At 41.3% G+C, this 21,863-nt stretch overlaps 2 protein-coding genes across 4 annotated transcripts in view; both read right to left on the bottom strand.

Annotated features, from left to right (window-relative positions):
• AMFR (autocrine motility factor receptor) overlaps positions 1–8,094 on the bottom strand; it is a 38,036-nt gene extending 29,942 nt beyond the window's left edge. Inside the window, exons 1-2 of one of the 2 annotated variants that reach the window (XM_039503342.1) lie at positions 7,436–8,094; positions 2,499–2,591 (exon numbers count right to left, since the gene is read on the bottom strand). In XM_039503342.1, coding sequence (XP_039359276.1) covers positions 2,499–2,591; positions 7,436–7,642 — 300 coding nt within the window. In that variant the 5' untranslated portion in view covers positions 7,643–8,094. The remainder of the gene's footprint in view (positions 1–2,498; positions 2,592–7,435) is intronic. The other variant, XM_039503341.1, reaches the window with a different exon arrangement.
• A 5,468-nt stretch (positions 8,095–13,562) lies between these two features.
• NUDT21 (nudix hydrolase 21) lies at positions 13,563–21,846 on the bottom strand. 2 transcript variants are annotated; one of them, XM_039503183.1, is made up of 7 exons: positions 21,517–21,840; positions 19,045–19,245; positions 17,925–17,988; positions 16,567–16,656; positions 15,876–15,951; positions 14,966–15,080; positions 13,563–13,849 (listed from the first exon to the last, which is right to left on the bottom strand). In XM_039503183.1, the coding sequence occupies exons 1-7, from the start codon at positions 21,630–21,632 to the stop codon at positions 13,828–13,830; spliced, it is 684 nt and encodes a 227-aa protein (XP_039359117.1). In that variant the 5' UTR covers positions 21,633–21,840; the 3' UTR covers positions 13,563–13,827. The 2 variants fall into 2 exon arrangements, with proteins under 2 accessions (XP_039359117.1, XP_039359116.1); XM_039503182.1 differs by lacking the exon at positions 13,563–13,849 and adding an exon at positions 13,872–14,718 and having other exon boundaries at positions 21,517–21,846.
• Positions 21,847–21,863: the final 17 nt, after the last annotated feature.

Below are 21,863 nucleotides of genomic sequence, written 5' to 3'. Positions count from 1 at the left end.
TATCAAAACATGTTTCGCATCTAAAACTGATTTATTAAACAGCTTCTCTCTCTATGTAAACTATTTATCTTTAATTAGCAAATTGAACTGATTGTTTCCGGTCACCACGCCCTCCAAGATTTTAGAACCGGTAGAACTCATCCTCTCACACCTAATTTTTGTTCATAGATTGGAAGAAGAAAACAAGCTTTCCTGTGTTTCCAATTCCCAACTGATTTCTTAACTTGAATGAACCTGTCACTGAACTGAACTTGAATTCGCTGAAATGAAGAAAATATTCTCTCTGCATCTGCAAAAGAGGCTACTGCTGTCAGTCAAAAGCTGATTTAGCATGTCAACAAACTTTGGTTCCAGGCTTTTAGCCAGTCACTCCCACCAGTTCAATGGTTTGTCACCAAGTTTTAAAGAAAGTCAAACATGTTCTAATTTTTTTTAATTATTTTAAGTGATTTAAATAGATTATAGTAAATTTAGGCCTTAACATATGTTATCTTTTTTATTATTTTAAATCATCCATTTTTATCCATGCTGCCTGTCATCTACCTAGCCTCCACTAGACACCCCTTTCTCTTAAGGCATATTGACTAAATGATGTTCCTTTTGTACCACTGTAACAAGACAGTGCAGCATTATAGATAAAGGTTTTTTTACTATGTATTTGTACAGTGCTTAACACAATGGGGCCTTGATCTCAACTGGATCCTCAGTATCATAGCAATGTGGCTGCGAGGCTACCAATATTGCCATTTTCATTTCTGGATTGCTGGTATATACATATTAAACCTTTCTTCAGCCACTGTAGGAAATTAAGAGAAAGTCACAAAAATCTAACCCTCTAAAAACACTCAATGTATAAGATACTTGGTCTCCAACATAATGGCTACATACAAGAAGGGAGGAGATGAGCAACAGTGGGACAGGAAAAGCATTCCCACACACATGCAATCAGAAAGAAAGACAGTACACTGGTTAGTTACTGCAGGATAAAAGCCACTGTACAATTTGCAGGGCATGGGAAGGCTTTATAGAAAAAAAAAATATATGAATCCTCTTTGTAAAAACACAATGAAATCATCAGCAAGACAGCTAGAACAGGCTAATAATTCCTTCAGGGTGATCACATTTTTGACCTACCAACATATATAGCCTGTCTTTCAAAGGAAGCTATCAAAGTACATTTCAATTTTTAAAGGGACAGCAAACACATTAGAAACTAGCATTGACACGGCTTTGAATTCTATGTCCATATGGTCACCACGGACAACTGAAAAAAATCTAGCAGAAAGCCCTGGGAGAGTGCCTCACTTTTAAAGCATAGGCACTGCATTCAGAGGTCTTTAGGTTTGTGAATCACCAATATGATAGATTGCAAGAGATCTATGAACAAGTAAATAATAGTGCCCCATTTGCACTGCATGCCTATTACATTAAAACTTATTTTTTTCAGTGACTGCATGTGTGTGTGTGTATATATATACACACACACGCACACACACACACAGAACATATTTTGAAGTCAACTTGATTTTTGAAAATTAATTTTCAAAATAACTCCATTTTCTGACAGAACAGATTCTAAATAGTATGTCCTGAAATCTTTTTTTAAAATCCTTTAAAAAATGTTTTTCCTGCTTCCTTGCTGATGTTTAGAAGAGGGGCAAGCCTAGGACCAGTAACAAATGGGCTTGGGCTCAGCTCTCCTGCCTTCTCTGTGCACGTGTCTGCCGACTGCCACTGATGGGAAACATCCTGTTCTTGCAGAGGTTGAAGGTGCATGAGAGTTATATCATCATGCCAGAGCATGAGGAAAGAGCTGTAGCTGACCAATACTAAAACAGTGAAATTGACTATGTAAAAAAGTACTGTCAAATGCACGAAGTAAACTAAAATAAAAAAGAGAGAATTGTTTTCCTCTAATTTCCTTTAAAATTAAGAGCACTTGTAAGCACAGGAACAACATTTTTGATGGAAATGTAATTTCCTAGTTGACAGGTGTCCTTTTAAAATACAATACTAGTTCACCAAAATTAAAGCTCCTCTTCAGAAACAAGCCAGAAGATTTATGGATGCTTATATATGAACTGAGTAGTTTACCCATAAGAGAACTGCAAAGGGCTTCTTGGTTTATTTTAAACTTCCATAAAATTTATTGAATGTGCATTTTCAAAATATCAAAAGGGGATATCTCCAAATCATGGACAAATCACCTTCTAAACTTGGGGTTAAAAAGGGAAGCAATTTTGATGGAAAGATGGGCAAAATCAATCTTACTTTTAAAAAAATCATTGTAAATCCTAAGAGCTACATTTGTATCTTTAAAAAACTGTTAGGGTGCTAAATGTTAATCTGTGCAACTCTCAATATTCCCAGATGGGATATTAAAACCATTCACCTACAGAAAAAAAAAAACCCATGTGAAGATAAAGAAGAGTCAGATTAAGAAAACAAGTATCTGAGAGCATGGCAATTAGTCTAGAAGCCTCATATGTTTTACTTACCTGCTTCTCACTAACACGAAGAGGACCAAACACCGCACACTGGATTAGTTTAGCAATCAACATCAGGAAACAGCAGGCAGTATTCACCAGTACCTAAAAAGAAATTAAACATATTTTAGTCCTATTCATAAAAGAGAGCACTATATCTCACCTCATTGTTATTGTGCAGTACAGTAGTTGTTTCAGGTAGCCTGTAAAATATGCCCCTTCCTAAAGCCTAACTTCTAGGCACTGTACAGTAGAATACATGTCATTATTTCATTTGTGGAAACAATGATCTGTGTCATTAAGAGCAACAGCATCATTATACAGGTAACCAAGCTACCACACCTAAATTTGCAAGGAGACTGACTTTTTTACCCAAGTTATCATTAATATCTTACATTATTAAAAATGAAATAATGTCAGAATTTGATTTTCTTTTCACTATTTATTTAGTTTACTTATTTTATCCATCTCAGCTTAAACAATAAAAACTGACTAGTCAAATTCACTTTTGTTCCCAGTAAATTTTACTTTCTGGTTTCCACTGGCTTTAAGCTTTAGCAACAGCTGATTTATGATGCCTCACATCATCAGGTCAGTGGCACTCAGAAATGATTAATGAGTCGTTCAAAACATTTTTTAATCTAAGAGTCTAGTTTAGATTAGCAATCATCATTTAACTGGACCGGTTTAACATATAAAAATCTTTTAAAACTGCATCAGATTTAGTAGTTAGTACAAATTATTGTGAACATTTTCTAGAATAAACTTTAACATTTTAAAAATACAGTACTTAAAAGGCAACGAGGAGTCTGGTGGCACCTTAAAGACTAACAGATTTATTTGGGCATAAGCTTTTGTGGGTAAAAAACCCACTTCTTCAGATGCATGGAGTGAAAATTACAAATACAGGCATAAATACATATTGGCACATGAAGAGAAGGGAGTTACCTTACAAGTGGAGAACCAATGATGAAGGCCAATTTAGTCAGGGTGGATGTGGTCCACTCCCAATAATTGATGAAGTGGGTTTTTTTTACCCATGAAAGCTTATGCCCAAATAAACTTGTTCGTCTTTAAGGTGCCACCGGACTCCTCGTTGTTTTTGTAGATACAGACTAACACAGCTACCCATCTGATACTTAGTATTTAAAAGGGACACTGTCAATTTAAAAATCATATATGCTGCAAACAAATTTATCTTACTATAAACACCTTAATAGATTATTCAAAGTTATCATTTTTAAAATCCATTTACTTTTCACTATTTATGCTCTAACTTTTTGCTTTTCTCTCAGCCCAGACAATAAGAATCAATAAAGTCGGTTTCCCTTTTGCTTATAGTCAGTGTCATTTCCAAGTTCTTAATTTTGGAATATTTGCCATCCAAACACAGGAGAATACTTATTTGTTTAAAATACACTGTTTTCATTTGAACTTTTTTTTTATTGTGAAATATTTCCATTAGTCTCAGGGTTGATAAAAATATGCTAGCAAATTTTAAATTTGGGGCCAAATTTAAGTGGACAGGGTCCTTTACAAGGAATTATTTTTAAAATGATCAAGTTGTTTCCCTCCTAAATTACAAATGTATATTTTAGTTAAATTTTTTTTTTTTTTTTTTTTTTACAGAAGCCATAAAAGCTTGGTTATGCCTGATGCCAACATGCAAGTCTAACTACACACTTGTCACAGGTAATGCTTTTGCCTGATGTCTGTGTTATGCAAATTAGGCTCTAGGTTGGTCTGTGCTGAAATTTTCTAAATCTATCTCACCTTGATATTTAAATTGCTGAACACAAGTCAGAATACTCCAGTCTGAACATGTTCACAGTGACATCATTCATACCAGGCCTGAAAATCTAATAAATAAAACGTATCTGCTTTCTGGAACTGCGCCAGTTAAATCTCTCTGGGATTAGAGCTCTTGACAGTCATTTCAATGAAAATCGTAATAAGTAGAAAATACTGAATCACTTAAACTGGTTTCTCATTTTTTTGCCAACCAATCCTTTTGATTAACTTTTGAACTATATAGGACACAAGGAGTGAGAAAAGAAATGATGAGAGGATACATGCCAATAACACAGCACTTTAAAGGGACACGGTACAATTTTCCAAAGCGCCTAACCAACTTGGGAACCTAAATCCCATTTTCTAAAGGGACTCAAGAGCCTTTAAATGTCTTTTGCACTTTTGAAAATTTACCCATAGTCAATTTAAAAATCATATATGGTAAAGCTATTTACCTACAGATTGGTAACACCACCTGGGATTATTAAACACAAAGGAATTTAAAAATCTAATATACCCAGTCACTATTTATGTTCATTGAGGTTTTTTTAATATCAATAGGCACGGACAATGAAAATCAATGAAGTAGAGAAAGTCTTTTTATTCTGTTTGTACAGCATCTCACACAGTGGGGTCCTGGTCAATGACTAGGGCTCCTAAGTACTATGGTAATACAAATAATAATAATAAATTGTTGTCATTTATAGTCACTTCCATTTTCAGGTTCTCATGCTGCATGTTTTGGTTTCTGACACTGCAGGTGATTTTTTCTTTTTAAGATTATGGAAACATTTCTACTCGCCTTAGGTTTTGCAAAATCTTGTTTTTACAACTTTCAAAATTTTGGGCAAAAGGCAGAATCCTCTCTTACAAACATTTATTACTGAGTATCATGTTTAATGTTTTGAAATGTCTCATTGGCTAATCCCAAAGCGTCGCAGGCATAGTAAACATTATTGTTTTTTAGTGTCCGGATACCTAAATTGACAACATCCCTTTAAAAATGTAACTTTAAAAATAATTTTCATGTAAAAAGAGAAAGAGATTAAAATATTAAATTGAGCACAAAGCATATACTTTATCCAAGTACAAACTGTGGTACACACACATGGGTATGCTGCCATAATTAACATATTACTATCTTAGTGACCACAAAGACAGTCTACAATCTCACTTTTGTTTCGTTTTACACCGAGTTCATGTAAATTAACACAGTCTGAGTCTTGCAAAACCATTGCAGAGCCTGGTGGCGTGCGGACGCACGCATGTGCGTGTATGTGAGAGAAAACAAAACCACTTCCAAAAAATACACACAACATCCTTTAAAAGATCAGTAAAGACTAGTAAACCATGATTTCTTGATCTCGGCCCAAAATTAAAAATTGGGTCCAAGCCAAAAGAGCAAAGTATGTTTTTAACATTAAAACATAAGATTATAAATTAAAAAAGGAGTTAAAGCCAGTTAAACTGAAATCTGCCAAACTGCCAGCCACAGAGAGAAACTCTTCTTAGTAACAGAATAGATGCACTATGAACATGGTGTCCAGATTGCGTCTCCAAATCTGACTCAATCCTGACCTGGAGGGACCAGTTCTAAGGACAAAGTGAATTAAATTCCTGTGAAGTGTTCACACTCTTTGTCCTCTCTGCTGAAGCTAACAAGGGAGCCTAACCAGGGAAGCAATTTTTGTAATGTAGACATTGAGACTAACTTCTAGGAAAGTTTTCTTCCAGCCTCGAGCATGCAAGGCCCAATACTGTATAGAAGTTTCTTAATGTTGCTAGAATTGGCTCAAGTCCACCTGTTTTAGCAACACGGGAAGCTGACAGCAGACAGACCATTAGTGTTTAGTCCCACACCAGCACTCCGCCTACTCTATGGCTCCCAAAATTGTGAACACTGATGAAGCCAAAATGGTGTTAACCGCAGCGAGAAATGTTGAACAATTTCCCCAATGCATGCATTAAAGTTTACCGGTGCAAACTTGCACCTACTTAACAGTTTTACACCCCCTTACACATCTCTTCTGACCCAGACAGTTTAAAACCTGGTGTAAATCACACTACTGGGCCCAGAAACTGATACAGAGGACTTCTGTTTAGTGACTGAGCCTAACCTCTATGACCGGACCTTGGAAACTAGACTCAGACCATCAGACTCACTTCAGACAAACCAATGGCCAGCCTCATCACACAGTCGCAGCTCTCAGTCACTACAGACCTAGTCCAGATTCAATCCAGTGACCAGCGAACTACAGCAGGGTATGTTTGAACCATGGCTGTGCTGTTTACACAAGAGTCTGCTAATTGGGGGAAGGGAACTATTTCCTCCAAGTCTGGGGGACCCTGTTATCCCCAGAGGGAGCTGGAAGCCAAGCCAAGCCAGGCGTTCCTGGGGCCTGGTCCCTGGGACATCAAGGCAATTACACCCCCGGGGGATCCACAGGTCACCCTCCCGCAAAGCGAGCCCCCCAACATCACTCATTCCTTTGGGAATACTTAGCCATCCCCAGCCCAGCTACGCACCCCTCAGCGCCCCCCAGGACCTCCAGTCCAGCTACCTGTCCTACAGGACCCTCTGTATCCCCAAACCCACTACTCGCCCCAGGGCCCCTCTCCCCCCACTCCTGCCCCTCCAGGCCCCTCTCCCCCCACTCCCAGCCCCCTCAGCCCCACTGCCCACCCCAGGGCCCCTCTTTCCCCCCTACTGCCCATCCCAGAGCCCCTGTCCCCCCACTCTCACCCCCCCGCCCCACTGCCTGCCCCCGGGGCCCCTCTCTCCCCCCCAGCCCCACTGCCCGCCCCAAGGCCCCTGTCCCCCCACTCCCACCCCAGGGCCCCTCCTTTCCCCCAGCCCCACAGCCCCTCTCTCCCCTACTGCCCCCGCCCCAGGGTCCCTCTCTTTCCCCCACAGCCCCACTCTCCCCTAGTGCCCCCACCCCAGGGCCCCTATCCCCACTCCCACCCCAGCCCGTCGCAGGGCCTCTCTTTCCCCGCAGCCCCTCTCTCCCCTACTGCCCGCCCCAGGGCCCCTGTCCCCACTCCCACCCCCAGCCCGCCCCAGGGCCCCTCTCTTCCCCCCCGCGCCCCACTGCCCGCCCCAGGGCCCCCGTCCCAGGGCCCCTGTCCCCCCACTCCCGGCCCGGCCCCGCTCTCACCCAGACGCAGAGGCTGTCAGACAGCAGGTAGTAGGCGATGTCCAGGGGCTGGGGCCCGGCTGCGGGCGCAGGCTCCGGGTTCCCGGCGGGGCCCTGGCTGAGGGCGCGGTAGGCGCTGACGACGCTGGCGAGCAGCCCCAGCGCGCTGAGCCCGGTGTAGGTGCGCAGGCTGGGCCAGGGGAAGCGCTCCAGGAAGAGCAGCGGCATCGCGGCCTCGGGCCTCCAGCGGCCCCCTCCGCTTCCCAGAGCCGGGCCTGTCCCCCGCGCCCGCGGCCTAACGCTCCCTCCCGGCCCCGCAGCCGCCGCCTCCCGCTCGCACTACTACGGGCCCCGACGCGCTGGCCCTCCGCGGGCTCCTCCTTCCTTCCTCTCTCCCCGCGCCGGGCCTGGGCGGGCGCCTCCCCCTGCTGCTGCCCCGGGCCTGCCCGCGGCCGCCGATCGCCCGGCACCACCCCCGGCTGGAGGGGCCCGAGGGGGGCAGGCAGGGGAATGGGGGCAGGAAGGGGGCTGGGGAAGGCGGATGCGCTTTGATTCCCCTTCAACAGGCGCCGCAAAGAAAACGGCAAAGGAAAGTCTCCCCTGGGGTGCAGCGGTTTATCAGCCAAGTTCCCAGTCCGGGCGGGCTCCTCCTGGAAGCTGCAGCCTGTGTGTAAGGTGGGGTAATGCACCCCACTGGGGGATAGGGTGACCCGATGTCCTGATTTTATAGGGACAGTCCCGATGATGGGGCCTTTTTCTTATCTAGGCTCCTATTACCCCCCACCCCCGTCGGGCTTTTTCACACTTGCTGTCTGGTCACCCTACTGGGGGAGCGCCAGGGCTGAGAAGTGAGAGATGATTGAACGGGTCCTGGCGCCGTCACTGTGTTTTTCGCAGCATGGAACTTGAAGGGAAAATGAGAATGTGAAAAAGACTTGGAGGTTTTTCAGACTATTCCTCACCAGGGCAAACTCAGGGTCCGCTTCTGAAAGGTAATTAGGTGCCTAAAAATGCAGACAGGCAGGTAGCGGGATCATCAAAAAGAACCTAGGCACCTAACTGGCACCTAGGTATTTTTGAAAATCCCACTAGGCACCCATCGGCATCTTTAGGCACCCAAATACCTTTGAAACTCTAGTCCTGAGTCCTTTGGAGGTTAGCAGGTATGGCAAAGGCATGGAAGCCAGACCTAGTCTCTCCCTCTCTAATTAGTATGCTTCAACAATTCTTTATACAACATTATAGGTAGTGTCTAAAATAATAATCCAAACCATCAAGAAATCAGTATCAAATCTGCCTGTTTGCTAACAATCAGTGTTGAGATGCTGTTATAAAAAATCTGGACTTGCTGAGAGCAAATAGCGTTATTTCACAATCCTTCCCACTTAACACCCTTTAAAGTACTGGTTTCTCAACCTTTCCAGACTACTGTACCCCTTTCAGGAGTCTGATTTCAGCCCCAGGTGGCAGAGCCCAGTCTTCTGCCCAGAGATGAAGGTGAAGCCAGAGCCCTACCACCCGGGGCTGAAGCATGTAACTTAGCTTTGTGGAGCCCACTGTGGTGCGGGGCCCCAGGCAATTGCCCTGCTTGCCACCCCCTAACACCAGTCCTGCACTTGCAACTTCCCTAACCCTATCCCAGGTCGAGAAACACTGACATAGTATATAGAGCAGTATAAACAAGTCATTGTCCATATGAAATTTTAGTTTGTACTGACTTCGCTAGTGAGTTTGTACTGACTTCGCTAGTGCTTTTTATGCTGCCTGTTGTAAAACTAGGCAAATATCCAGATGAGTTGACATGCCCCCTGGAAGATCACTGCATACCCACAGTGGTACGTGGATCCCTGGTCAAGAACCACTGCTTAAAAATAAATGTAATGTGTGTCAAGGTGCATGAACTGAAGTTTTTCCACATACAGCCATACCAGCGTGCCTCAACCTGGCCCTGAAGGAACCATTAATAGGGGTGAGGAAATAGCTGTCCTGGTTAGTCTGTGTCCTATGAAATGTCATTGAAACGAGTGAAATCTCCATTGTGAACTAGACAGATATCCAATTCATTTCACATAGGCCAAACCACCACCAGCTGGCTGTTGATTAATCACAGTTAACTCACAATTAACTCAAAAAAATCAATCATGATTAAAATATTAATAGCCAATAATTGCAGTTTTAATCACACTGTTAAACAATAGAATACCAATTGAAATTTATTAAATATTTTTGGATAATTTTATATATTTTCAAATATACTGATTTCAGTTACAAAACAGAATACAAAGTGTACAGTGCTCACTTTATATTATTCTTACAAATATTTACAGTAAAAATGATCAAATAGTATTTCTCAATTCACCTCATACAAGTACATTAGTGCAATCTCTTTAATCCTGAAAGTGCAACTTACAAATGTAGATTTTGTTATATAACTGCACTCAAAAAACAAAAAAAAATGTAGAACTTTAGAGCCTGCAAGTCCACTCAGTTCTTTTTCTTCTTCAGCCAATCACTAAGACAAACAAGTTTGTTTACATTTATGGGAGATAATGCTGCCCACTTCTTATTTATGTCACCTGAAACTGAGAACAGGTGTTCACGTGGCACTTCTTTAGCTGGCATTGCAAGGTATTTACGTGCCAGATATGCTAAACATTCATATGCCCCTTCATGCTTCAGTCACCATTCCAGAGGACATGCTTCCACGCTGATGATGTTTCTTAAAAAAATAATGCATTAATTAAATTTGTGACTGAACTCCTTGGAGGAGAATTGTATGACTCCTGCTCTCTTTTACCCGCATTTTAACATATATTTCATGTTGTAGCAGTCTCGGATGATGACCCAGCACCTGTTACTCATTTTAACAATGCTTTCACTGCAGATTTGACAAAACACAACACAAAACAGATTTGAACGTACCACTGTGAGATTTCTAAAGATAGCTACAGCACTCGACCCAAGGTTTAAGAATCTGAAGCGTTTTCCAAAATCTGAGAGGAACGAGGTGCAGTGCATGCTTTCAGAAATCTTAAAAGAGCAACACTCCCATGCAGAAACTACAGAACCTGAACCACCAAAAAAGAAAATCAACCTTCTGCTGGTGGCATCAGACTCAGATAATGAAAATGAATGTGTCGATCCACACTGCTTTGGATCGTTATTGAGCAGAACCCATCATTAGCATGGATGCATGTCCTCTGGAATGGTGGTTGAAGCATTAAGGGACATATGAATCTTTAGCGCATTTGGCATGTAAATACCTTGCAATACCGGCTACAACAGCACCATGCGAATGCCTGTTCCTACTTTCAGGTAACATTGGAAACAAGCGGGCAGCATGATCGTCTGCAAATGTAAACAAACTTGTTTGTGTGAGCGATTGGCTGAACAAGCAGCAAGACTAAGTGGACTTGTAGGCACTAAAGTTTTACATTGTTTTATTTTTTAATGCAGTTTTTTTTATACATAATTTTACAATTGTAAGTTCAACTTTCATGATGGAGAGTGCACTACAGTACTTGTATTAGGTGAATTGAAAAAAACTTTGTTTTTTACATATTTGTAATAAAAAATATAAAGTGAGCACTGTACACTGTTGTAACTGAAATCAATATATTTAAAATGTAGAAAACTTCCAAACATTTAAATAAATGGTATTCTATTATTAACAGTGCTATTAATTGTGATTATTTTTTTAATCGCTTCACAGCCCTAGCTTATTTTTAACTTCCATGTGCAAGGTTTATTTGTTGAGTTTTCTTAGCTTTTAAAATGGTCACCTAATTGCTAATTCAGAGGAACTAGGTTTATGGTTTTTTGCCACATGATGGCACTGAAGCAGTAGTCCATTTTGCAATTTTATTTTTGCAGTCAATTTTGGTTAGCCTCCACCACAATGGAAAAAAGGAGAATTGGTTGTTTAAATTAGCAGTACATCATCCAAGTATTTAAAACTAGTCTCATTTTCCGTACCACTGTGAGGCTCATGTAATATTAAAATTCCTACCATTCTTAGCCTGTTATGTCAAACTTAATTACATGTATCCATCATGGCAATTCTTGAATTGAACACTCAGTATTTATTTTTAAATGCCATTTGTAGAATTTATTTGGCATGCAGCTTTGGCTTTTCCAATTCTCTTTTTTGCTTATTACAGTCCAGCAATAGATTTTCCTCAGCAGCTACATGACAACTTACACTCCTGTTCAGGTCTAGGATGGTAAAAAGTGTGAATTAAAAATTGCAACAGGCATTATGTAGACCCTCTCAGACAGCAAATGTACAATATTAATTCCAATAAGCATTGAATGTTTAATCACCTACCCCTTATTTTAGGCCCAAGTTTATCTCCCTTGTTTTTTTTATGGTAAATCATTCCTCAAAAATGTTGAATCAGAAATTGAGGCTCGTTATTTACATTACGTTCATACTAGGCTTGGGCTTTTCAAAGGATCAGATTTCTTTCTCCACTCCTTTCTCTCCTTGTAACAGAAGTTACTACATGCTCTTTCCACTTTGTGTTCATATTCCCTCACCCTGCAACAAACATCCACACAAAATATCCTCAACTGTAACTCCCCCCATGTGCAGGACTCAGTTCCCTTGCTCATTGTCACAGGGTAGAGCCTCCAAAGTTGTCAGGTTAGCAGAAGGTGCACATTTCTCACCTGTAGCATTTGGCTTTGGAGCGGAGCCCAGAGCTGGAGCGCGGACCAGTAGGTTTTATGCCCGGAGCTGGAGCAATTCAAAAATTTAATTGCTCCAAATCCCTGTATCCAAAGCTAGACGCTGGGACACAGACTGTTAACTAATTCTTCTGGGGACAACTACAATAGCAATCAGCTTCTGTCTTAGGGAGCAATACAGCCAAAACAGAATTTAGAATTAATCTGTAAGTTTAATATCCCAACTGGGGGTTTCTCCCAAAATGCTGTCTCTCCTTACAAAGTGTGGTTTCGATGTGGAGTAGTAAGTACAGTAGTAACTTAAGGAAAAGTGAGAGAGGGAAGAGAGCTCCTAACACAGGTTCATGATGGGGCAGGAAGCCAAGGACAGTTTTCAAACCTGGGTGCCTAAAATTAAATTCCTAAATAGAAGTGACTTGAGATTCTAAGCAGCTGCACTTCCTATGGAGTGCTCTACACCTCAGAAAATAAAACCAATTCATTTATTCAGGAGCCTAGCTTTAGGCAACAAGTCTGTAGTCAGTTTTTTTATTTTTGTTTTTTTTTAAATAAAGTTCCTACACAATGGAGTCCCCGTATCTCCTCCCTCCAACATTTCAGCACAATATATTTTAAGGCAGTTTTGTTTAAATTGTCTTTTTTTGTTTCTAGTGTAGCTCAGACATATTGTGTAAGTTAGCCATTAGTCCATACTATGGATGGATATGGTACCATTAGGAAATCACTTGACGTATTATTTTAGTGTACCCCTTTTTTCAATTTATAGAAGATACCTTTAAAAAAATAATTTGACACACCCAAAAAAAGAATCCTAGTTGTTTGGATATGTTTAATACTGGCAGTAGGTTGAGGTAAACTGAGAAAACGAGATCCCCGAGTCTCAACGATCCTTTCTAAGAAGCAGGTATAAAGTTAAACTATAGGAGCTCTGCTCAGTAAGGAGACAGCTCCCAGGGATTGGACAGATAAATATTTCAATGCAGTTACCAATCTAAATTCAGTTCTACAGCCCTGCCCCCAGGACCAATCAGAAAAGTGCTCCTTTAAAGCTCTTTAGGGTATTTTCATATTTTACCTGGATCTCATTAGTTAATATAGGACAGTCCCATGAAAGGTTTTCTGATTGAAATCAGTTGTGTTCTAGATAACTCCACTGAGATCACCAGGAATGAGCAGTCAAGTTCCCACACCAGTCATGGTCAGTTTTACTGATAGCAATGGCCCACCTTGCCACTTATTCCCCCACGTGCTCTCTGCTCAGGAAAGCACAAGCTTGAATGCTCAGTTAACATACTAGGTCCTCCCTGAAATGTTTCTTTCCCCACTCCCCACACCCCCATTATCTAGACCTACTGTTGCCCTCAACCTATACCCTGGAAGAAAGCATTAGCTTTAATTTCTCACCCACCTTCAGTAAAATATTCCAAATAGCTATAATATAAGAAATAGACAAACATAATCCAATCTATTTTGTTTAATGTTGTACAAAAAAAACTGGTGACTATTACAATGAAAAGTGATTAAAACACTGAATCACATTCGCCATCCCACTATCTAAACAGTTGAGATTCACTTTGCTATTCAGACAATAGAAAGTTTAGCGGTTTTCAGGAAAAAAAAGAGAAAAAAAAAATCCTTGCGTCACATGTATTCTTCCCTCTACATCTTAAAGCTGTGCTCACAGAGACGGCTTCTTCTATCACACTCTTCAAGTATATGGGAATTCAGTTGTAAATAAAATTGAATCTAAAATAAAAAATAGTTGCACCATGCAAGAGATTTATTTTCATCATTTATATGTAGAAAGTGATTAAATGAGTTGTGTGTGCAATATTTTATTTCTGAGCTAAACAAACTCACACCTGACAGAAAGCAAAGATGAAATTTCCAGTCAAGAAGTATTTGTACTTCAATCAGTAATTGTCTACAGCAGGTAGACACTAACTTCAGCTTTACACACAAGTATACTAAGGGATCCAATCCTATAGAACTAATTCTTCTTGAACCTTCAAAATAGCTTCTCTGGAAGAGAAAAGCCAATGTGAGTTTTGTTTCCATCGTGGAGGGGGAAGTCTTATAGTGTGGAAGAAAATTGCTATTGGACAAACACTGCATATGTCGGGCATGAACAAGAAGCTTCACATGAGAGTTATAAACTCTTAAAACTGAAGTTTGCAGAGTGAACGTAGAGACCATTATGCAAGAAATAGGAAGTCTAATTTGTACTGTGTCAAGTATGTATTGATCTCAATTTTCAGATGTCCTTGCTTTTAACTGCTTAGGATCCAGGTTTAGAGATGTGAGACTTCAGCTCTGGTTAAGTTATTGCAAGCATAGTAATTAACAACAATACAACCTGTGCCTGCTTAAAGATCAGCATTGTTAGCTTTTTGAAAGAGACTTCCTTTGTGGTCTTTATATAGGAAAAGTGAAAATTACACCAGCAGTTGCAAAGGCTGATAGCAGATAAATTGGGAGATAAAAATAAAGAGTAAGAATGGTACAAGCCTTTTAGGATGCTACCAGTTCTGACATCTCAGAGATTTTTCCATGCAAGCAGGTGGATGTGACTGGTAAAGAATGGAACCTCTTTCACTGACAGTTGACAAATTAACCTGTGGGTTGCATGGCAAGTTACTTGAGTAGATGCTCAGTGACACCACAGGCGACACAAAGTGTAAGATCACTGAGCTCTCAATCCTGATGAGGTACAAGCTATTTTCAGTAAAGGAGAAGGCTAAGGAATGCATATTTCTTATCTGAATGGCAGTGATGCACCTCAAATATATTATAAAAAATGCTGAGAAATTTATTAGTCAGCCATAGTAGTTGCTTATACTGTGAATCTGCTGCATACTATACCTGCTCAAAAGCTGAGGAAGGCTGGAAATGATAGGTCCATATCCTGGGGCATTGTCATAGAGCTCAAACAACGGTGCAGCTACCAGCTTGTAATTTTTTGGGACCGCAAACAAAGCTAAAAATGAATCCAAGACAGTATTAACAATGGACAAGTTGTTTCAAACAATTTCAAACTAAGGTTTCACTTAGGGTCCGACCCCCCCCCCCCCCCCGTCTTTAAATACAAAATCACTTCACTGTCATCCAAAACTACAGTGTTCCAATGGGTTTATTTTATAAAATTAGAGGTGGAGCTCTTATGCTGGGATTTTGTACATCTGCACTCCTATCCCACCTATTATCCTGGCAAAGGATCCCAGTTTATGAGGACTCCAAATCGGGGTGAATTTAAAAAAAAAAATGATATTTTTATTAACATTATATATAAATATCCTATTTGAAATGGACAATGTAGTCAGTGGAAGATTGAAAGCTTATCTGTTTCACCCACAGATATTGGTCCAATAAAAGATATTCTCTCATCCACTTTGTCAGCCTGTGTTAAGGCCTGAAATCTTATAATCTATTAAAATAATTTAAATTAAATAAAATAAATTAAATAAAAAAAAAAACCAAACAGTACATGCTTGCTGCCAAGTTTTAAAGAACACCGACTAGTCATTTTCTTTTACTATATTTTAATTATTTTGCATTCAGGGTATGAGATCCTCTATTTCTCTCACCCCATTCCCTTTAGCAGAACACTTATGAAACTTTGTTTATGGGCTTTGCTTTACAGATGACAAGCTTGTTTCCATTAAGATCAATTTAATACCACATTTGTTTTCAATATGAAATGTGAAACGGTCGTCTCAGTAGCTGCACACAAAAAAACAGAACACGGATTAGAATCTCTGCTACAAATGCTTACCCTTTTCCTGCAGCTGAACCAAGAAGAGCTTTTTGTGCTCTTTCGGTTTTGTAATATGAGCTGGAATATATGGATACTGAGGGGGGAAAAAAAGTTTAATTAGTTTGTACAGCACTCTGAAAGTACATAGGGATCTGTAAGTGCTTCTTAAAGAATCGGGAGTAAGTCACAGAGAAGGACATCTACACATAACAAAAAGGAACTACATCTGATGCACCTTTATTCACTTTTTTTAAGACTATATTATAAAACATTAAGAAAGACATTGAGCCCCCACAGTTAAGTTTTCAGAGTCTAGAAAATGTTGGCAGACTCAAAATGAGATCACCATATTAAACTAGGAAACAGGTAAGAACAATCCAGGACAGCAAGAGAAATTGAACCACAGTGCCAAGCACGTTATCACCATTAAACAATTAAAAATAAAAGTTTAAAGGGAGCTTATCTTCTTTACAGAATAGATGTACTAATTACACCACATTCTGAAAAACTAAAGGCTCAACTGTAGTTTGTCTCTCTAGTGCAGCCAGCAAAAGGAACAAATCTTCAAGCAAACAAAAAAACCCAACAGAAACCTGACATGCCATGGCTGCCCAAAAAAGTTGATTAGTAAATGGACTCAGTTTTTTGCAGAAACACACCTTGCTAATTATTTTTAATGATCAAAATTTATGCAGGCATGGACACTCACCTGTGGAGGTTCAAAGTTTGGTCTCCACCAGTTACCAATGCAGTCATCAATCACCCAGTCTTGCTGAACTCCATCCTGACGTCCCAGTATCTGTCAAAATCCAGTTGCTGTCAAAAAACCTCTACATGCTCCATTGCTAGTACTCTTAGGAACCAGATACTGGAAGCATTAAGGGATGCTGTAATAAGGGTTTAATGCAATTCAGAGCCAAGCTAAAGTAAAATACTTGTGTACTAACCGATGTAAGGCATCCTCATGCTCCAGACAAGGTATAAAACTAGGCTTAACTACATCTCTCAGGGTGGGATTTTGCACACCTCAGAGATGCAGCTATGCTGAAGTAACTTTTCAGCGTAGATCAGCCTTTAGAAACATTTTTTGAAAATATGGTTCACAAATGCAATTAAGTGTAATTGACCCCAAGAGCTACAATATAACGCCATTTAATCAGAACTCGCAGGAGTTGTCTCAGTAATAGATTCTCCCTGGTGTATAAATTAAGCACCTAGTTCAGGATGGCGGAGGACAATTGAATTCGATGCAGAGTTATCCACAATGAGGCCCTTATTGACTGGGTCTGTCTATCACCACCACCATATCTGAGCACCATAATCTGATCTATTTAGCCTCACAATACCCCTGTGAGGTAGAGAAGTGTTAACCCCATTTTACAGGTGGGAAACTGAGGCACGGAGAGGCTAAGGGGAGACTTGTCTAAGGCTGTGCCAGGTCACAGGAAAGTCTGCAATGAACAGGGAATTGAACCCCGGTCCCTCAAGTCCTAGGCTAGTGCCCTAACCACTGGACAACTCTGCTTCTCTCTGGCAGAGGCAGACTGCAGTTTTCTGAGGCCCTGGGCCAGGAGCAAGTGGGGGCCCACTGCTCTGCCTGCCTAGCTTCTGCCAGGGACAGGGCTTGCCCCGCTCCGCTCACCACTCCAGCCAGGGATGGGGTTGCAGCACGGGGGCTTGCCCCACTCCCCAGCGGGAGCGCCCAGTGGTTAGAGTGAGGCAAGCCCCCGCGCCTGGACCTGTTCTCACAGGAGCACCAGGCAGGCAGAGCAGGTCACCCATTTTTCCGGGACGCCCAAATGGCCAGGGGCCCTGGGCACGGGCCGTGTTGGCCCAGTGGCTAATCTACCACTGCTCTCTAGCACTATCATAAATATACAAATGAAATAGTATATCATACCATATGAACTACCAGCAAGAAGTTAGTTGGGAATCACTGAAGCACTCAGAAGGCTAGGAATGGCAAAAAGGCTATTTATAATGTTTTGTCCAAAAACATTCAAGAACGATTCAACATTCAATTGCACTGGAGATAACTGTAACAAAAGAAAAATGAAGAAAATATACCTCTGTCATTAAACGTTTTAGACCTTCTACCTCATCTTCTCCTGGATTGAGTTCCCCACCTGGTCTGTGAAAAATTAATGATGAGAGCTAATGTTATATCTTTTATTTTATTTATAAATATATTCACAGGTAACTTTGAAGAATTGAGACTCCCTTAGTTTTAGGGATTTACAAACTCATTTTCAAGCTCTTGACAGAGGAAAGAGCCAAAAGAATCTGAACTTTCAAATTTCACCTTGCTGGATTTATTACCACTTCAAAACTAAATACGGTAGCATGCATAGTCACTATGATTTTTTGAGGTGATCACCTCCAATTAGTTTTTTGATGGCTACAATGACTTATTTTCAGTAAGACGTGATAAACAATAACATGCACTGTTCCTACAAGGACTTTTCAAAAGGACACAGTTTAGCTACAAAATTTAACAGAAAGGGACTAATCATTTTAGAAAAATGCAAAAAAAGGAAACGGGTAGGTTTGGCTGTAGGAATTGCGCCTGCATTTGTTTTTACCCAAAAACAACACTTGTAGGACTGCACAAAAACTAGAAGTTAACCCATTGTGGGGAGATAATCCTGCACTGGTCTGATGGTCCGGATAACTCAACAGGTCTTTCCCACCTTGAATTCAGAATTTTGTGAAATTTACAAGAATTAGTCTACTTTCTCTTTCCAGATCAAGAAAAGCATAGGAAGGAAACAGGATTATCTATAAGCAGCTAGACTTTTAAAATTCAGCCTCAATGATTTAAGATGTTAACTGGAGTGTTTTTATACATGACTTATCTTCATCATATCCCTTCATTCAGGGGCAATAATAATTACTGGTGATGAATTCTAAGATCACCACCTATTGATAATGTGTACTACAATGAAGACTAAAAGTCAGCACACTTAATAGCACATCATCATCAACTTTCTGCAGGAGAGAGATGATTCAGAATGTTTCTCCGTATAAACATTTGCAACAGCTGGAACTCACACTTTAATCCATGCTCAATTAGTACAGCAGAGCAGTCTGTACACTTACTTGCTGTACGACTAATCTGTTATTTGGTAATGCTTTGTCATTCTACTAAATCTTACTGCAATGTCAAGTTCCAACAATATACACTTACAGTTTGAAGAACGTTGTACCTAGCTGCAATAGTAACACATGGGGCAGCCTATGCTCGTGTACAATCAGAACACCCTCTACAGTCCGCCTCATTCCAATCTTGTCAAATTCTTCCCTCATACGCTGAAACCGAGCTGCCACTGAACTGTCCTTCTCATAAAGGGGTTCCTTTGTGCCAAATGTATAATTTGTAAGCGGATACCTGGGAGGAAAAAAAAATAAAAATCACATATTACTATATCATGAAGACTAATCCAGATCTCACATGTGTAAGTGCATAGTACTTAACTTGAGGGTCAGTTACCATAGTTGCACAGTTAGCAATCACTGATTTCAAAATATTTAAAATGAAATTTCCACACATATGCTGCCTATTCTCTTCTGGGTGCAGTTCAAAGTTACCGCTTATAATCTACAGAGTTTTAATTAAATTATTTGGGCTCCACTGATGTGAGAGACTGTCCCTCTGCCACCACAAGAGTTAGCTGCTGGGTCACACTCAGTAGCTGGTCCAGGGTTTGAAGCTTTCTGCAAATGGCAGTAAGAGACTCAAGTAAAGAACCCATACCTCTGTGACCAGCTGGATCTCAGCACCTGCCTGAGTTAGAAGAGATTTTAAACTTGTGGTTTAAAAATCTGTTTTAACAGACTTTTGAACACTCATTCTAACAACAGGGACTAGGTTTGTTAGTGAGCAAGGGACGTTCCATTATATTTTGTTGATTTGTACTTGATTTTATTGATCTGTGGTATGCAGGTGCTTTGATGAAATATGCCAATATACATTTCTAAATAAGTCTCAGTTCAATTTGATGACTATTAAGGTAATTATAAACATTCAACTTGAAATCTGTCTTTTTTTGGTTCTTCTTTTCTACAACCTTAATCTTAGGGACAGCTTCCCAAATTCTACTTTGGAATTCTCTCCACCTCTGCCCCCACTCTGCACAGAAACCACAAAGGCTAGCACTCTGAATACCATAGCCTGCTCTCATGAATACTGCTATTCTATAAGCAACTCTAGTTTTAGAAGCTCTTAATGAACATCCTCCCAAATCCAGGTCCCTGGTTTCTGATCACTGGTGTCTTTATTACCCACAGTACCATTTTCTCCTCTTTATCTGTAGCTTTAGCATTTCATCACTACATTCTTCTTACACTTAATTTATTCAAAAAATCTTAAATTCCAATTCAGTCTCTAAAATAAGGTTATATTTACCATACAGCAATGCTGTCCACTTTATAAATGTCTCATATTCTTTAACCTGGGTCCAAAAAAAATTCTACCTGTACTGATAACACAAATTCCAAAGAATTACAGCTTCCTGCTGATATTTTTTTTCCTCCAGAAGGAAACACTGAACATTAACATTTTTCACTTTTTAAAAATGAGTCGTATCCTTTTCAGCTGTGAGAATAAACTCAACTATATAAAAAGTGATGCATGACTGTCTTTTTGAGTTTGTAATTGTTAACTGTTAAGTACTGACTATTACATTTATTTGCTGTTACTGCAACTTCACAAATCTACCTATCAAAGAAGAAAGTTCCAGACTGCCCTGTCCATTGTAAAGCAAAGCCTGCTTCAGGAGATGGCCCACTAAGGCAGTTACATAAAGAAAATATTTTTATTGCACATTAGCACTTGCATCTTTGATACTCAGTGTAAACCATGTTGTATCCTGCAGCTCCCAGTAGTCCAAATATTAAATATTTTTACTGTAGTCAGCAAATGGATGAGGAATGGTGTCCCTAGCCTCTGTTTGTCAGAGGGTGGAGATGGATGGCAGGAGAGAGATCACTTGATCATTACCTGTTAGGTTTACTCCCTCTGGGACACCTGGTATTGATCACTGTCGGTAGACAGGATACTGGGCTCGATGGACCTTTGGTCTGACCCAGTTTGGCCGTTCTCATTAAACACTAAACAGTGAACACACGTGGGGTACAAACTTCTATGTCCCATACTCAAACTCGGATACTACCGTGGTAGATGCAATATAAAAACCTAAGTAGAACAGATGTGCAGGGCTCCAAAAGTAACGTGCTCTTCAATTTCACTAGGTAGCAGCACTATAGCTACACCTCCAGCGACTCAGAGGTGGATGGTCCAAACGCCCCTATTCACAGACTGAAGGTCTCCTCCTGACCAAGAGGCCTCCCCACTTACTCAGAGTTCAGCCCTCCCCAGCGTGACCGGATGGGGTGAGGAGGGACCTCCTGCCTGCGGGGTCCCCCCAGAGGGGGGTGGGGCTGAGGTATAAGTAGGGGGATGGGGAGGAAGAGTTGATGCCTTTCTCCAGCGTCTGCAGCTCCCGGGAACTGAGGGGATTCCGGGGGAGATCTACGGGGCGGGTCTCTCGCACAGAGAGAGGGGGTGTCTCCCCGGGGGGGGGGGCAAGGAGGGGTCTGCCCCCGGGGCCGGGCACTCGCAGGCGGATGGCCTGGTCCCGCGGGGGGCCGGGGCACTCACAGGTTGATGGTCCGCTCCAGCGTGAGCGGCTTGGTCTGCTGGATGTATTTGTTCCCGAACTGGTTCACCCCGCGGGGCCAGCCGGTCTGCGAGCGGTTGGGCGGCACCACGGACATGGTGGCGCGGCGGGCGGGCGGGGCTGGGTCACTGCTGCTCAGCGGCGGGAGCAGCTTCCACCATTAACATCCCCGCCAGGCCTCACACACCGCCAATGGCTCCGCCGGAACCGCCCGCGCGCGCGCCGGAAAGGGGAACCATAGAGACTGGAGCACAGAGCGCCTGGACCATAGAGAGCAGGAACGGCGCCTCTTCCACCGCCCACCCTTCTAGCTGCTAAACCCGCCCCC

Source organism: Mauremys reevesii, linkage group 16, assembly GCF_016161935.1.
Source record: "Mauremys reevesii isolate NIE-2019 linkage group 16, ASM1616193v1, whole genome shotgun sequence".
Classification (NCBI taxonomy): domain Eukaryota; kingdom Metazoa; phylum Chordata; order Testudines; family Geoemydidae; genus Mauremys; species Mauremys reevesii.
This window is presented reverse-complemented; position numbering and strand designations above follow the sequence as displayed.

What these genes read in the sequence shown, in the direction of transcription:
- NUDT21 (XM_039503182.1), bottom strand. Translation starts at nt 21,632, where the DNA reads ATGTCCGTGGTGCCGCCCAACCGCTCGCAGACCGGCTGGCCCCGCGGG. An exon ending in TAAAACGTTTAATGACAGAG is followed by an intron (nt 16,657 to 17,924) that starts GTATATTTTCTT and finishes GGATTTTGACAG; the next exon opens with ATACTGGGACGTCAGGATGG. An exon ending in CAAACTTTGAACCTCCACAG is followed by an intron (nt 15,952 to 16,566) that starts GTGAGTGTCCAT and finishes TTCCCCCCTCAG; the next exon opens with TATCCATATATTCCAGCTCA.